General features: G+C 40.8%; 1 protein-coding gene across 1 annotated transcript in view; it reads left to right on the top strand.

Annotated features, from left to right (window-relative positions):
• The window catches only part of LOC127622487 (nesprin-1-like), a 173,528-nt gene that overhangs the window by 65,514 nt on the left and 89,885 nt on the right, over positions 1-18,129 (top strand). The window contains 12 exon segments of the mRNA XM_052096589.1: positions 3,745-3,922; positions 5,655-5,837; positions 6,180-6,323; positions 8,223-8,378; positions 9,026-9,190; positions 9,417-9,589; positions 9,723-9,876; positions 10,144-10,287; positions 10,459-10,623; positions 10,790-11,107; positions 11,266-11,421; positions 14,587-14,757. Of these exon segments, the coding sequence (XP_051952549.1) occupies positions 3,745-3,922; positions 5,655-5,837; positions 6,180-6,323; positions 8,223-8,378; positions 9,026-9,190; positions 9,417-9,589; positions 9,723-9,876; positions 10,144-10,287; positions 10,459-10,623; positions 10,790-11,107; positions 11,266-11,421; positions 14,587-14,757 (2,107 nt within the window).

The following is an 18,129-nucleotide window of genomic DNA, read 5'->3' as shown; positions in this document are numbered from 1 at the left end:
CTTGGCATTTCAGAGGTGCTGACATCTCAGAGATCTGAAAGTATTTAAAACGACCCAGAGATGGCTTTTTTCTTACTCATCTGGTAAGATATTTTATTGATATGGTTTATATATTGTTGTGTAATCACATACACACACGTCTGTGTGTGTGTAAATCACGTCTGTGTGTGTATAGTGAAATACTACAATTATACTGTAATCGGTACAGTAATTCACTTGCTAGCACACGTGTGTATTTTTCTTGGTAACGGCAATAATTTATATAATTACTAAAAAAAATCCTTTAGTCTTAGGCTTGCCAAGGACATGTTAGTCTTGAAATGATGCTGACCACTGGTTGGTAACAACGACAATCCATAAATTAAATACAATCTTAGTCTATATGGCCGGAATATCCTGCAGTTATAAAAACTTTACAACGTTTGTCCTTATCAGACTAACAATCATTGTGTCTAATGTTAACATATGTTGCCTAACTTTTGTAATATAATTTATTTCAAAACATCAACCTTTCCAATTAGTCAAAACAACACCATACGATATGGCTCTTATCTGCTCAGATGACATGTTTTTGGATATCCGTCTATTCCTTTTTTTCATTATTTATTTGTCCATTCGCGCTGATGAGATGTCCTGGATCCATGTGTACGCCAATGCCTCGAACACATACATCCACGCAGAGCCGAAGCACTTACGTCTTTACTAAAACAATGTCCTTCAGCTAAACGCATGCAGTTTTATTTTTACATAATGTAGCTTTAAATGAAAATAAAAACATAGTATACAGTATGTTCTATGTGGTAAAATTGCCCAAATATTGGTCGGGACAATTACGATCTTCTGAAATTAGGTAGGGACATGTTGTATCCATGGTACATGGTACAACAGTAGACAGTAAAACTTGCTCTCTGTAGTAAATCCTTTAACGGTTTCCCTTAGCTAATAGAAGTGGAAAATCACACATTAAGTGAAAAATGTAATTTTTTTTATGGTGTTTTATGCAACCGTGCATTAGAACTTACTTATTCTTATCAAATTTTGTCACTTCGCATGTGGTTGGAGAGGTGTTTCTAACATTAGTTTTGTTTAGATCCCAAATTTTATATCTTTCTCTCCCACCTTTATTGCATTTTATGAAAAAAAAAAACTTGGAGCTTGGCTGTCCTCTATTGGACATTTATGGTACTGCGTCTCAGCACACTGCCACTCGACCTAAAATTTGGAACAGAAAGGGCTTTGATTTTCTAGTATTTAAAAATTTCTGTTGATAATTTTATTATATTTTATTTATATAAAAAAAAACTTTTGTGCAGTTAAACTTCATTACAACAAACTTAACCTTCTATAGATTTTTTTATTTAAAAAAACATTGTGGTGGTGTAGTGGGCTAAAGCACATAAATGTTAAGGAGAAGGTTGTCGGTTCGATCCCCACAGCCACCACCATTGTGTCCTTGAGCAAGGTACTTAACTCCAGGTTGCTCCAGGGTGATTGTCCCTGTAATAAGGGCTCTGTATGTCGCTTTGGATAAAAGCGTCTGCCAAATGCAGAAATGTAAATGTAAATTTCACCTTTAAAAACTGCTCCAAGTGAGGACAGTAAACTGCAACAGTATGTAATGGAGCTTTTCCACTGCACGGTGCAACTCGACTCTGCTAGCTTTTTGGGAGTTTTCCACTGTAGTACCTGGTACCTGATACATTTGTAGTACCACCTCGGTCGAGTTTCCAAGCGTGCCGAGCCGATACTAAATGTGATGTCAAAATCTTGCAGATCACTGATTGTTCAGGGAGAATCGTCACTACTAGCATCACTGGATGCGACATCAACCCGCTAGTTTTAAAGTTAGCAACAGCGATAACAGTATCATTTGTTCACGTGACTTTCGAATTGTGAAAAAAGAAATGGCTGTGCGCAAGTTGGTGACAGTCACATGAATCTCCTAGGAAGAATTTGTAAAAGTTTAGGGCCTGCAATTTCCTGATGGGTTGGAGCTAATGACTATAGTTTTGAAAGTTGTCCAGCTTGATGAGAACAATATATGTAGCAAGTTTGGTGACCGTAGAAGAAACTGAGCCCACTTTTGTCAAAAGGTGGCACTACAGAGCTCCCCAGCCATGCTCATGTTTTACGTTGTGTCCAGGCCTAGTGGCCAACAACTCTGATGTGTGTGCATAATATCATGAAAATTCAAGCATGCCAAGAACCTCAAAAACTTGTGAATATACATAAAAAGGAAAAATTATATTTAGTGCATTGCCATGGCAACACTATTTATCATGTGTTATCATGAATCCCTTCAGAATTTTAAATCTGCACCGTCTTGACATTATTGTTAAAAAATATTAAGCAATTCAGGTACACATAAGTCTTCCTGTTGGGCGGAGCTTATGGCTGTCAGTGCAAAAGTTGTCCGACTTGATGAGATCAATATACTTTCAAAGTTTGGTGACTGTAGCTCAAATGGGATGTGCTACAAAGCCCCCCGAACATGTCCATCTTCTAGGTGGCACTTCAGAGCCCTTTCTACACTTAGGGCCTCTGCACTTTCAGTGTTTGGGCCCTAATAATCATCCTTAGAAGAACAATAGGGCCTCTGTACTTTCAGTGCTTGGACCCTAATAATCCTTAGAAGAATAAAAGGGCCTCCTTAATTCCAGTGCTTGGGCCCTAAAAATAGGGCCTCCGCACTTTCGGTGCTTGGGCCCTAATTATAATAATAATCCTTAGAAGAACAATAGGGTCTCCACACTTTCAGTGCTTGGGCCCTAAGTAAAGACTGATATAAAATTATAAAACATGGTCATAAGAGTCCAGCTGACTTTAAAAGAGGAAAACTTCCGTAGACAGTAGAGGCACTGTTGGCCTTTTTTACACACTGCCTCTGCATGTTTGTCAAATTTCAACTAATTGTCAATAATAGTTCCCAAATACTTATAACTACTTGCCCATTCTACTGCCTGACCTTTTCTATATGTTGGTTGTGGGGCAATAGGGCCTGATCTAAAAATCAATTACAATATCTTTTGTCTTTAATACATTTATCCTCAGAAAGGCAGTCACACCATCTAACAAAATCATCCATTACTGGGCCATGACAAGTTTCCTCCTTGTTCAACAAACTAACTATAACTGTAACTCCTAAAGGAATGAGTAATAATAATAATCAAGAATAAATTATAAATATAATCAGGACAAGATTTTGTGGAATTTGAAATGCAATCATTCGTTTTGTAGTTTGTTTATTTTGTAGGCTTGTTTAGTTTGTAGGTTTTATTTAATTGAATAAAGTTATACATTCTTACAAATACAATTCTGTGCAATTAAAGGTTGAAATATATAGTGCACCTCATATTGCTGCATCTCAAGTGAGCATTTCAGCTGAGAGCACCTGTCATGACAGCAGGCTTTGCCTCGTTAAAAAAGGTATGCCTTTTGTATTGCAGCAAAAAACATGGGCAAAAAACATGCTTATCTTGCCTCCACTGTCCATTTTGGCCTAATACATTTTCATGTGTGTCTATTTGTGTGCACACACATGCTAGCGTTTTATGTACAGATTCTGCTACGCTTTCACTTTTGAAACCCAAACTCTCTCTCTGAGAGAGCCTGTCATTGAAACAGATGTCTGCTCACCTTGCGCTATCAACCCCCTCCACGCACACATTTTAACCCCCATCCCCCCTTTTTTCACTCTTCCCTTTTTTAATACCCCTATGTGTATCTTTATCTCTATCTCTCTAGTCTGAGCCTGCGTGCCTCTCGGGAGTGTCAGAACAAGGAGAAACTGCTAGAACAGCGCTTCCGTTCTGCTCTATATGACTTCCGTCAGTGGATGGTCAACACCAACATCTCCACTGCCAAATGCTTTGATTCTCCTCACAGCATCCAGGATGCCTCCACAGCTCTACAGAGGATCCAGGTGAGCGGAATGTACAGTTCCCTGTCCAGGAGGGCACATCCTGGCTGGGCGAGATTAAAAATTCTTGGATTATAGCCAGTTTGGCCACAGAAGGTTGTTGCTTTACCTGTCATGCCAAAATTTGACAAAGTGACAGCCCATTCTCAGGTCCCATGAGCCAGTTTATGAGGCTACCATTGAGCCAAGGATGTGCCAGAGTGGCTATTTATGTCTCCAATTAGCACAGCAGAAAACCTGTGAGAGCACAGGGAACTGCACAGTAATGATATATAGCTGTGATGAAAGAGACATAACTGCTCTAGGCCTTATTGGAATCTGCGGCTGCAGAAATCTACACCGATTTCTGCAGAATTTAAATAACCGTCATTCATAAATATCTACAGATCTCCCTCCATTTGATGTTGGTTTATTAAATATTTGGGCTAATTAAATAGTTTTCAGCTACTAATAAGAGTGTAATAGTACTCTCTGCTCTGTTTAACATATTTTACCATATTTAAAGTAATTCCTTAGAATTCTGCAGATTTTTCTCTAAATCAGAAGAGAAATGCCACAGATCAGCACAGATTCTGTGTAGGCCTAGACAACTTATAGTTACTAGTGATGAGCACGAGTTCTTGAGGACACAAATGGTGACTTTGATTAGTCGTTTACATTTTTCAAACATTTAAACGTTTTGAAATTAAGGGGCAACTGTACACACACAGGCCAAAAGGCAGTATCTTGCATTCTGATAGACAGCAATTTGCATCAACACTGATAATGGTGGCTTTTTATTTAGGGCAACAACAGCGCTCAGAACCCAGGAAAGATTAGAGGGTATTCGCATAGAACAGCTTTCAAACAGCTAGATGGAACACAACTAATTGCTGAGATCTTGAGTCATGTTTTTAAAAGTTTAACTAATAAAATTGTACACACTGTCTTAAACATGCTAAAGAAAGTGAGATGTGTACTTGAAAGTGATGATTGCTTTAAGACTAGATGGGAAGCATGACTTCCCCTAAAATTTCATTAGAAATATTGCAATGACAAGTTAAATATGTATGTACAAATAATCTATAAAATATCACTCATGGTGAATTTTTATATTTTAGTGAATAAAAAGTGTAAAATATCCCACATCCCTATCATCAATTTTGGAATTAATAATTTTTGTTAAGAAATTTCACCGTTTGTGTAGTAGTTTAACCAGTTTTTGGGAGAAACTTTGCAGACACCTAAATAAAAATAGTCTGTGCTTCCCCACACTTGAAAAGCACCAGCGGACGAAGATTTAACAGTCAAGTCCTTGACTCGACAAAATTATTAAAATGCCCATCCTTAATCGGCACCTACAATAAGAAGTTTGAGATACGAAAATAGAGGACTAACAGGGTTACTGAGAATAGAAAAATCACAGAAGCAGGAAATAAGATGGGTTTAAGAGAAATGCAGGCTGCTCATTTACTATCGCAGACATCTAAAATGTGGAACAATGTTTCCGCATGGCTTACTGCCCTGAACCAGCAACAAGGCAGCAGACATGCTTTGGTTCATACATAATTGCATCTGTACCGTTTGAGTGGAGAAAGGGAAAAAAGGAGGCAACGCGTTCGCTTCACAGATGGTAGGAGATCCCTGCTGGGTGCCTGACAATCTCTGGACATGACTCATCGCACTTGCTACCCTGTGATCTGTGATAGTCTACTCTTGTCTGTGTTGGTGATGTCTTGCTCATTCTGCTCCACAGGAGTTCATGAGTGACAAAGAGCAGGGCCAGGCCAGATTAAACACCATCCTATCATATGGAGAGCAGCTTAGTAGTGTGTTGTCTGCCGACAGAGTGGAGGCGATCAGTGCCAAATCAAACACAGCCAAAGATGACTGGAAGAGCCTGATGGACAACTTACAGAGAAGAGAGATGGCCTTACAGGTAGGGCTGAACTGTGTGCTTGTATATGTGTGTAGGTAAATGTGTTTGTTTTCTAAGAAATGTCTGCATATCTCATTGTCTTTTGAACAGCTTTTTATTCATCCCTAGTCACACTGCAGAATACTACATAGCTAATCCTTAATGCAGCATAAGGCCAGGAGAAGCTGTGTGGTACAGTAATTATTATTTTTTTAAGGGTTGTGTATATCAGCTATTTTACAACAGCTTCGAACAAGGCTCATCCAGTCGGATTTTAGATTTGGAACTATATACTTTATAATCAGTATTTAGTCATCTAGAAGCCATCCAATTACAAATAAGAATAATAATGTGTGTGCTCAGGTTTTGCAGTGTCAGATGCAGGACTTTGAGGCGAGTGTGGAACCCCTACAAGACTGGCTGAAAAGAACTGAGATCAGTGTACAGGAGAGCAGTGCTCGCCTACACGATCTGCCTGCCAAGAGACTACAGCTCTCCAAACTTCAGGTACTCCGAGATTACCATTTACATCTGGTATTAAGATGCGTTTCAGGTGATCCGATCTCATGTGGTCAGTGCTAAATACATGTTTATGGGTTCTAAAACGTTTTGTGATTGGATCACAAAAACCACATACGAATGTGGTCAAAAACTCATGTGACCACATTGCATTTAAGGTATAAACGCTTATGCGTCCTGATTCATCCCGGACAGAAGTGAAGCACCACCCCTCACCTGTCAATCAAAAGCTGGGCTGCAGTGTTTAAACTTCACTGATTATGAGCAGCTTTAAAAGGAAATAACTGTACGAGATAGAATCCCCCAAAATTTTAAAAAGCGGATACATACAACAGCACGAGAACTTCACAGATCTCCTTCAGTGTGTCTGATATCAACATGCAGCGAGACAGATGAAAACCGCACACATCTGATACTCGGGGTAATACAGGAAATCCACTAAAATTCTGATAATTCTGCTCCAAATGTTGTATTTGTGCTTAGATGTAATTTCAGCTGCATCTGGGAGAGACTTTATGCTTTAATATTATGCAGTAACACAGTAATTATTGAATGATGTCTGTCGTTATGAAATCTGAGTCCCTCCGCAAATCTGATCACAAGTGGTCACAGGAGACACATATAAGTCGAACAGGTGTAAACAGTGATGGGTCTCACCTGACCCACGATCGAAACACCTGAGATGCATCTTAATGCCAGGTGTAAACATGGTCATATTTACTGAAAGAGCTTTGATCTCACTGAATGAAATCCATATCTGCTGTATTTCTGTCCTCTCTGGCCTTATATTCATTAGTAGGAGGACAACAAACATTTAATGGATTACTTATATCTATTACTTGTATCACTATATTATCCATTAAACGTATGGAGACTTGTATTAACAGCAACATTTTCCTGTTGTACAGTACCATGTCTTTTTAACGTAATCCAACTGCTTAAATAGGGCTACTCCATCTGTATCCAACATTTAATTAAATGATCAGATGAAATCAACTATGGCTGTGGATTTTGCTGTACTAAAGCTCAATTAAATCAGTTAGTATCTGCTAGAGATAATGAAACAAACCGTCAGTCAGTTTTGATTCTGCAGAATCAGGCTTTTTGCCACTATAGAGGATTAAGCTGAGATGTAAATAATTATTTTCAGAGCAGCGTCCCTCTCCAAATGCATTCAAAGAACACTAACACCTCCTAAATACAAGCTCAAAATAATATGAAAGTAGAATAGAGGTTTGAAAGATAAAGATTAATATTTCTATTTTTGCCTTGTCACTTTCATCTCTACTATTGTACAGCTTTATCGCCTGATGGGCCCTTTTGTCTGCTCTGTTGGCAATTACATTTCCAACACTGTATCTATACAGTGTATAGAGGTCCTCTGAGTGATTATATATACCCTCCCCTCTCCACTTCCCCTGCTTTTACCCACTTTCCCTCTTAATCCCTTTATCCCCAGAGTGCACCCAACATGATAGACTCTATTATCATGAACTGTGTCTGCCTAACTGACAGTTTCACAGTGTGCTCTTTTTTTCTGTCTAATGAAAAGAAGCAAGAAATTTGTTTTGGGTGGTCTTTTGGGCCCTAATGTATTGAAGGGATTGTTCACCAAAAAAAATTTAAGTTTCATAATTTACTTGTCATTTATTTTTCCAAACCTGTATGATTTTCTTTATTTTCCATGAAACACAAAAAGGGATATTAGGCACAATGACAGCCTCAGTTACCATTCACTTTCATTATATGGAAATAAGATGCAATAAAAATGAATGGTAACAGACTAAAATACTACCTAACATCATCAGGAGTTTGCCAAAAGCTCTTTCCTCCTCTTTTTTCCCTGTGATCCCTGCTTGCATTTTGACCTTGACTGCACATGCTCAGGTGTTGCTGGAGGAAATGTGCTCTAGAGAGTCTGAACTGGCAGGGCTGAGAGGAAGAGCACATGGGCTCTGGGATGGTCAGGGTGCTGGGAAGAGCTTTGTGCATCGGGTCTGTCAGCTGGCTGCATGCTACTTGGCCCTGAGCAACCTGATTAAGGTAACCTCCTTGTCTGCATAGCTCATCATCATTCCTGTGCTTACTATGTCCATTACTACCACTGATTGTGATGGGAGATGAGATGATGGCCTGTTTAGTGAGTTACTATACAGTATAGGCCTATTTAAAATGTGCTGTTGTTTATATGATGTTCAGCAACAGGTTGGTTTTTAATCTGGATGGTCTGGAGGAATATGATTTTCCACTTTCGTTTGTCCACTTTCTCTTAAACAGAATAAGTGTGAAAATGTCTGGTTTACATTTATTTATGAAATGTGAATTGATACTAGTCTGATTCTATTGTATGCTATGAATACTGGAGAATTAATTATCTCTTACATTTGTAAATTTCATGATCTGTTCTCAATCATTTTAATTGAATTCAGTTCAGTTCAGTTTAATTTAATATTGTCTTGTTTCTCCGAGTTTTGTTTGATTGCCTACTCCATAAAAGAGCAAATTGAATGCTAGATTACATATCATGTGTATTTTAGTATTTTTAAAGTTCTTTAGTGCAGAAAGCTGATGGAATAATGCTTTGCATTTGTGTTTTTGGTCATTTTCTTACATAAAGAGGGAAAAAAACATGGACCTAATTTTTCCAGTCTTCCGTTCTAGTCTTGACTTCTATTCGCTGACTTCTGCAGGAGAAGGTGTCCAGGGTAGAACGAGTGGTGGGGGAGCATCAGCTTTTCACGCAGGGCTTACAAGAACTTCAGAACTGGATTTCAGAGTCCCAACAGGTACTCAAGACCTGCAGATCCCCAACATCTGACAAGAGTGTGCTTATCACCAGAATGAGCCAGCTTGAGGTAAATTGTCATTTGTTTTACACAGTGTACAACACAGTTTTACTTATCTTTCTAATAACTATGGTCAGCATTAACTAGGCCATAACACTCTTGATAATTAATGTTTTTTGTTCTCATATGTTCAGTAAACTACCAGACCTTTTTAACTAACAGTGTATTTTTGGCATCATATGTTATATTAATTTGTAGCTGTTGAAGGTGTAACATGATTTCTGATTGATTCCAGGCTCTTCTGACAGCCTGTCAGGGCAGAGAAATTCAGCTGAAGATGCTTCTTACCCGAGGGGAGTCTGTCCAGAGGAACACCTCAGCTGAAGGTGTACCAGTGGTACGCAAGCAGATTCAAGACCTCAAAGATTCCTGGGATTCACTCTTGTCAGCATCCATACAGTGCAAAAGGTCAGAGAGCTTACATTTAACCATTCTGTGTTTATTTAGCTGTATATCTTAATTAGGTCAAGTATTTCCTGAGATGTATGCTCTGGTTTATAATCGTGCCATAGGATGACTTGTATATGTGTTGCATTTACAGCCAGCTTGAAGGTGCTTTATCACACTGGACCAGTTACCAGGAGGATGTTAGTCAGTTTGAGTGCTGGATGGAGCGAGTGGAAGAGAGTCTTGAAAACTCAGACAAACACTATGCTGAAATGAGAGACAAGACAGCCAACCTGGGACGTGCCAAGGCAACTGATACTTTTCATAAGATTTATTTAGCCTAGAGAAACATAGAATCTCATCTACTGTTAGGGCCACTCTAGGGGATAATACCTCTATTTTTTTAAGCATAATCCAGTGCAACTGAAATGGGTTAGGTCAATGTATGCTTTTTGTAATGTGGGGGTTTGTAAATGTGAGTCTCTGAAATTCTTGCGTTTGAGTCACATTTCAATGTTCTCTTGAAGGAAAACTGAAAGCATTCATTGCTTTAATTGCTTTGTTTCTCTGAACAGCTACTTTATGAGGAAGTTCTTAGCCATTCCAGCCCCTTGGAAACCATTGCTACCAAGGGTTCCAACATTGCTGAACACACAGCCACCCAACAGGAGATCCAGAAACTCAATGAGAGATATACAGCCATCAAAGATAAAGCCAAGGTATGCACATCTGGGGTTGTAGACCATTACTTGATCTTGATTTGTCAGGAGCATACAGTATAATTAACAATTAATATTAAGCATTCAACCAAATGTCCCACAATGATCTGTAGAAGTCCTTGTGATTGCAGTAAGATGTATGTGAAGTAAAATATTCTACTGGTGTTTCAGGCTGCTGTCAGTAAAGCAGAAAAATTGGTTCTGCTCCACCAAGAGTACCAGCGAGGACTGCACATGTTTGAAGACTGGCTGGAGCATGAGCAGAGCAGTTTGTCCCTCCTCTCACCCCTGAATGAAGATGTAAATGCTCTGGAGAACACTTTAAAAGAATTGCAGGTTATTATTCATATTTTATCCTTATTATGTTCTAGGCAAAATTATATATTTCTGAATTACCTAATCTTTACAAAATTGAAGAGAAATGGGCAAGAACTTTCTCAAGCAATCTGTGTCTGTAGTCTGATTCTTTTGACTCTTTTTCTCTGTTTAATAACATCTTCAGATGCTCCAGTCTCATTGCCCAAAGGGACATAACTTGCTCAGCTCAGTTTTTGCCAGTCGAGACAAAGTCATTCCATGGGGTGCCCCTCAAATTGAGGCTCGGGCCCTGGAAACTGCACAGACAGAATGGCAGGGGTACCATGCCCGGCTTGAGGAGACCAAAGTCCAGGTAGAGCAGGCCTTCTCAAGAGTTCAGCAGCTAGAGGGTCTATTCCAAACATTGGACCAGTGGCTGGTTGACATGGAGCTCAAAGTTAAGGTGGGAACTCATCAGCGCACTGACGTCACTGCAAAGGAGGCCCAGCTACTGCACCTGAAGGTAAGCTGTGTTATAATTATGTGTTATTTTATTTTTATAATTATGCATTATTTTAAGTCAGTGTTATTGTTGCAAAAATTCTAGAAATTGATTTATCTCTTTTTTAGCACTGATTTCAGAAATGTTGATTACATTTTACTGTCATTTTCTTTTCGCAGCATTGGCAAATGGAGGCTGCTCAGCGTCAGGGTGATGTGGAAGGCCTCAGTGCTTTTGCTCAGCAGGTTGTAGAGGATGCTCGTGTCAGTGGTCGGGTCAGTACCAGGGTTACCGAGCTCACTGCCCGCTACCATGCCTTACTTCTACAGATACAGGTTAGTCAGCCTTTGACAACCTTTAAAAGCCTTTAACACTTTTTTCTTACTAATAATTTCAAGGAATTATATAGCATCATTCAATAAGATTCAAGTGAGTTCTGTTTCATACCTACTGACCGCCAGAGGCAGTTGTGGAGCGGAGGGGGGCAGGGCCGGGCTGGAATGTCGCACGCCCGGTCCCCAATCGGCCTGATGGGGCGCGCGAGGGATAAAGGCGGCCGGTGACGACGGTTTGAGAGAGAGAGAATTACGGGCATGTCCGTCATGTGTGTGTTTATGTTTGTGTGTTTTCACTCTCCTTCTCTGGGTACTCTGCGTTCTTTTTATGTCTCTCTCCGCATCACTATAACAAGGCACAGGTGTTATTGTTGATTATAAACCAGGTGACAAGACTTACCGCTCTCTCTCTCTCCCGTAGACCGACACACGACCATGCCACATGCCCCCACCGCTGACTCAGGCCGGGGCAACATCCGGCCTGCCCACTCCCCCACCATTTCTGGAGAGCAAGTCAGCCACAGCCATCTGCGCCACCGGCCTGTGGACCATCTTGAATTTAAAGTGCTGGAGAGCCAGATACCAACGGGTGATCCGCGCGTTAGTATCCTTCATGCGGTGGAGCCACTGCAGAGGGGCATGATCGGAGCAGAGGGTGAAGGCCCGCCTCAGCAGGTCGATTGGGGACCGGGCGTGCGACATTCCAGCCCGGCCCCGCCCCCTCCGCTCCACAGCAGTGTTATGAACTAGTGTATTATCACCACGCCAACCAGATATGAGAGAAGATACCAACAAATCTCATGGTGACATGGGCAGAGCTCAGAAGGCATATACACCACAGTAGCTCAGCACTCTGCCTCGCTACACCTTTCTCGCACATTCCGAGTGACCAAGAACTTTGGTGGCCATCCAGAATTCACAGAACAGCAGTTACAAATGTAACTACCATTCTGCTTCATTCCTATTGACTGCCAGAGGCTGTGTTTAGCACTAGTGGATGGCCCATACCAACACTAAGGGAACATGTGCCACCAGCATCAGGGTGATGTGGAAGGCCTCAGTGCTTTTGCTCAGCAGGTTGTAGAGGATGTAGAGGATTTAAACATGGGGATGCAGAACTTTTCACTGTCCAAACATCTTTTTCGAACATTTCCTTCTTCATTTCCCCGCAGGAGGGAGAGAGGTGTCTGACTCGTGAGTGTCTGGGACAGAAAAGCCCTGGGTGCTGTATCCAGACTCCTCCTGGTGAATTTGGGAAGCCTCTGGTCGGCCGCCTCTCCTTACTACCCTGAGGGTTGGCGGGCTTTGCCGCAGTGACTACAAAGGACTTTTTGGGTTTAGAATGGCCCAGTTTCAGCTGCAGGGCCATATTGCCAAGGCAGGGCAGGAGAAGAGGGAAGGTAGTCAAACCGTCCTCTTTTCTCAGTCTGCCTGAAACCCCCTCGGTTTGACGGGTAAGGTTTGACTGGCAAGGTTTACCCGGCAGTAAAGCCCCGGCAGACAAAAAGTCGCGTGGTGGCTTGGGTGTAAATGGTTTGCCAAACTCAATTCCTCCATATCCAGTTTTGATAAACTAATAACAGCACCAGCTGTGAAAAAGGTTTGGCCCAGGATCTCTTCATTTTGTCCACATTGTCCTAGACAGTTTGGCCGCGGCCCTGCCAAAGACTTCGATGAGGTCCATGTTCGCCTTTGGCAATCAGAATCCTTGTCCTTCTTGAGAAAATCGGATGACGCTTCATCCTCACCATCATATCCCTCTTCGCTTACTGGTCTTCAAATACCAGAAGAGCCCAGGAGACATCATCCATCATCTCCCCTCATGTGCAAAGGCAGACATGTGATATAGAGAAATCATGCACTGCAAGAACATGGGTGAGAAGGATGGCCTTTTTCCTCAGGGCTCTCAGGTCCTTTGGCTAAGGTCATGCTAGAAAATTCACCCTCTTCTTCTGTAAGTCCACCACAAAATGAAAACTTCGTAGTACGGAGCAGTGTAGAGAGTGGATTCACTTTTTTCTTTCCTTTGGTGAGTGCCTTAAAAAGTAGGGGAAAAAACACAGAGAAGAGCTAAGTGTTTCCACAGAAGAAGGAGAGTAAAAACTCTTTTTAAAGCTTTAGTTCACTCTCTCTCTCGCAAACAGAAAATAATTGCCACTCAACAAATCCTGAAGAGTTATTGCGTCCGGACGTTACCTTGCAGCTCTGTCTATGAGCTGTTTATCAATAATCCACAAATGTGCCTGCTGAAAACCACTTCCAAAATCTTCCATGGGGAAGAGAGTGAGGAGGAGGCAGCTTCAGGTAGTTGCGTTTTAACTCAGCGAGGTGGGACTCCCCGAACACTGCAGATATTGGTCTGTCAATTTTTGACAGACATGGTGTCATTGGTGCTTCCGTAATCTGCCATGACCGAGGCGTTCCTGCAGTGAGATACTGAACGAGCGTTAGAAAGAGAACCAGTTATACAGTATATTCTTCTGTAATGATGGGATTAGAACCTAGTGTCATTGACTTACCTCTTAATTTACTGCCAAAACACACTGATGGGTCTAATTTCTTAGCAGTATAAATTTTGGAAGCTGTCCAGTCTGTTTAACCAGCTCCTATTTATTCTGTGTCATTGTGGAAAGACAGAAAATAAATTGCTACATGTTGAAAAATCAATGTCTCTCCCACATTGAGACCTCAGTTTTTATATTTCACAATATAGGAGCCCATCTTGCCCATCAATTGGTGCTGCTGCTTCCGTGGCAACAGCTGAATTGTTTTTAACACTTGCTGTAACACGTCGTCTTCTTGCCTAATTTTCTCCAACATGCACACACACCCTGGCTGTGTCACAAAAGAGAGCATGTCATTATTTTGCGAGAAACAACTGGCCGACACAGGCGCTGCTGTCAAGAGCGATTATGTTTCAGATAGGTGTGTGCACCGCACAAAACTTTAATTGGAGCCATGTGCATGAGCGATTTGAATGTCAAGTGAAGAATGCGGCAAAATAGCTTAGTCTCAAGCACCCAGCAGTGAATGGCTGCAAATATACAGCATTGGATCAATCAAAACACTACATGCTGATATGGAGAACAAAATGAGGCAGAATAGCACAAACACAAACAAGTGTTCTTGACATTGAGCCTTTTGATTTATCCCTCTGTTATTCAGGAGACCCTCAAACAGTTCCAGGAGGAGATGCAGAGCATCACAGAGGCTCAGAATGCTCTCAGGACCTTCTCTGATTGGCTGAGAGAAGCAAGGATGAGTTTCAAAATCATTACGGAAAGGGCCGAGGCTCTTGACTGCATTACCATGGAAAAGAAGATGAAGAGGGTGGAGGTATGGTACAGTGAAAACACTGACATTACTTGTACATAACATGTGAACATCATTCTTGTAACTGACATTCATAGGACTTAATTCTTGGGACTTCTAAATAAAGACCCTTACAATTAACAATTTGCTTAAATGTGTTGGTTGCTGAGAAATGGATATGAATGCAGAGAATATGGATACTATGAATGCAGACTAAAAATAATATTGCAGTGCAATAGAGGGTAAATAAATTTTACTGAGGACAAATGTAATCACATTTTGTTCTTTGTCTATCAACAGATTATGGCTACATTTGATCATAAAATTAATTAAACCTAAACAAATGTATCTAGGCATATATTTTATATCTGCAAATATAGATAAACATGTGTGGAGTGATTTCTTCTTTTTAATCAATGAAAGGAAGTGATTAACATATGAAAATGTTACCCATTTCTATCTTGTGGCTCAAGAGCTATTGATGTGGCCTGATAAAATTACACACATTACAGTCTATAACTCTCAGAGGGCCTGGCACAGTTTTACGCCCATATTTGAGGTGGTAAGAGCCAGTGTATTTGTGAGTGTGCATACTGTATGTGCGAGTCTCTTTTTGTAATAGACATATTGATCATATCCTGAAGAAGACAAAGCAACAAAAGCTTTAGTACAATATCACCACACACACACACACACACACACAGATCCACGTCGCATACTCCCCCACTGTGAGAGCTCAGATGAAGGAGTGGTCTGTCTGTGGAACCTGCTGGCACAGACTGTGTAATTGATGCGATGTACTTGCAGCTTCAGAATCACATGCCCACACTGCTTTTTCACACACACGTATACAAACAAATACACAAACACATTCATACATATCAAATACATGCTATTTTACTCTGCCTTCTATTGTTATCCATGTCGTTGGATCAATGGCGCTGCACAGATGCAGCCGACCGAAGTAACATGGTGACTGTCCAAACACACACACACCTACATTCACACACACACACACACAATTACATACTCACACAAACACTTTTAAAGTTCTAGCATGGTGTTTTGTTTTTGACAGAGCTAATTATATTTTGTATCCCCTAAACCTAACACCCACACATACCGTTATGCGTTTAAAAAAAAAAAATAAAACATTTATTAAAACATTGTATATTTTTATTTTTGATGAGAGTTGGCTGTGTAGGACAGTGTAGGTGATTTCAGGTTTTGTTATCATACACCACACACACACACACACCCCGATATGCAAACATGGAGAATATGTACATCCATTATTTTAAATGGCAGCAGTATAGGCGTATTAAATTTGTGAATTAATAAGCATGCAATTAGTTGTGTATTTTTATGCCACCCACATTCATTTTAATTCATATAAAATGTCCTGGCCCAATTATCCTTGTTCCTAAATCTTTCTGCATCAGTAACTTCTCATTTGAGTGTAAAGATGATCATTAAAACACTGGACCTCCTTTCCCAGTCAGTGACCCAGCAGAAGCCCCACATCCAGCTGTACAGCCAGGGGCCTCTCGTGCACTGCTCTATGTAGAGACAACAGGCTGATATCATATAGAGAAGCTTCCTGCTTAAAGGTAAAGGACAGAAGAGAGTAGGAAGGGCTGAGGATGCTTGTTGCTGGGGAAACCCTGCTGCGGCAGCCCTATTTAAGGCCTGGGTAATTGGGTCTTCCTCTCATATCTCTGTCCGGGGCCTCGCTAGTTCTTCGCACACAGGTGTCAGAAGCCTGGCAGGCTTCAAAGAGCCCATCAGAAAAGTCCACTTCAGAGGAGCACTCTTACAACATGAAGCCTCACATGAATAGAAGGGATCAGAAACGGTTAGAAACAGGATATACATGTCTTGTTTGCACACTGGGGAAGGCATAAAATTGTTTTTTTATATTTGTTTTGTTATTGTGGTTCTTTTTGTACCCTTTTATGTTGTTTTGTTTGAAAAGAAATATAGTAGTGTTTTCCAACCAGGTGAATGTTTACCTTATGGGGCAGGGCTGTGGCTACTGGAATGAAAGCTTGGATTCTTGGAGCCCATAGGTCCAAACACAACAGTCACACAATTTGATTAGTATTGATGGAAGGATTCCAGAATTCCTGGCTATGGCCCTGCTATGGGTACTTTTTATTATATATAAATTTTTTTATTGATTCAAATATTTGACAAAGAAAAACAAAGCAAATATAAATTGAATCAACATTTAACTCCCTCTATAACCCCTCCCCAATCATCATTCCACCCCGACCCTCAAAGAACATCCCCGTGGTCACACATAAGTACACATACACACACAAAAAAATGGAATGTAATATAATAAACATACACATCTAAAACTACACCTCTTCTCTCCACAGCCCCTCCCAGAGAGTCCCCCAAAAACTCTTAAGTAACTGCCCCTTTTCCCATCAAATGACTCCCAGATTCCTATCCTTCTATATGACACCTCCTCAAAAGCAGCCACCTTCCCAATATCCTCGCACCACTCCCGAAATGAGGGCGCTCCAGCTGACTTCCATCCCCTTAAAACAATCTGTCTGCATGTCATCACACTGGTCAGAACCCAATGTTTTATGTGTTTAACCCCTATTTTGATGACCGCCCCCATCGCCTAAAATATCTGGGACAAAAAGAAACCAGAGTGCCCAAACGTCACACACAGAACTCTGAACTTTCAACCAAAATTCTTGGATCTTAACACCCCCCAAAAACATGGGTTGTGTCTTTATCTACTGATTGGCATCGCCAGCACATGGCTGTTTCTTTAAGACCAAGCCTATACAATCTAGAAGGAGGGTCTAATAGAATTTATGTAAAATCTTGAATTGCATCTCTAGATACAGATTTGATTCCCTCCTACAATACCAAGTTTAAATCTTTCTCCCATAATCTCTTGAGAGAAGTTAAAGCTCTGTCCCACAGACTGAATTAGCAGGAAGTAATACACTGTTGCCTAATGACCTTTTCCAAAAGCAGTAATCACCACTCCCAGAGTATCTGCCGCTTTAGGGGGGTGCATGCTACTCCCAAAAATTGTACAGAGCAGATGGCGCAGTTACAAATACCTAAAGAACTGAGATCTGGGGATCCCAAAATGTTGAACCATATTTTCAAACAATCTCAACACTCCACTTTCATATAGGTCACAGAGTGTAGTAACCCCCTCACAATCCACTCTGACCAGCAGAAAGGGGACTTGTTAATATATAATTTTGGGTTCATCCATATGCTCAAAGCAAATATGCAAATAAATACATGTTCGAATTAAACACTCTGGACACTTTTGTCCATACCGAGTGCAAATGCGAGATAACGGGGTGTAACTTAACTTCTCCGATTAGTTTGATAGAAAGGCTTTGCAATGGCAAG

Source organism: Xyrauchen texanus, chromosome 28 (assembly GCF_025860055.1).
Source record: "Xyrauchen texanus isolate HMW12.3.18 chromosome 28, RBS_HiC_50CHRs, whole genome shotgun sequence".
Taxonomy (NCBI): Eukaryota; Metazoa; Chordata; class Actinopteri; order Cypriniformes; family Catostomidae; genus Xyrauchen; species Xyrauchen texanus.
This window is presented reverse-complemented; position numbering and strand designations above follow the sequence as displayed.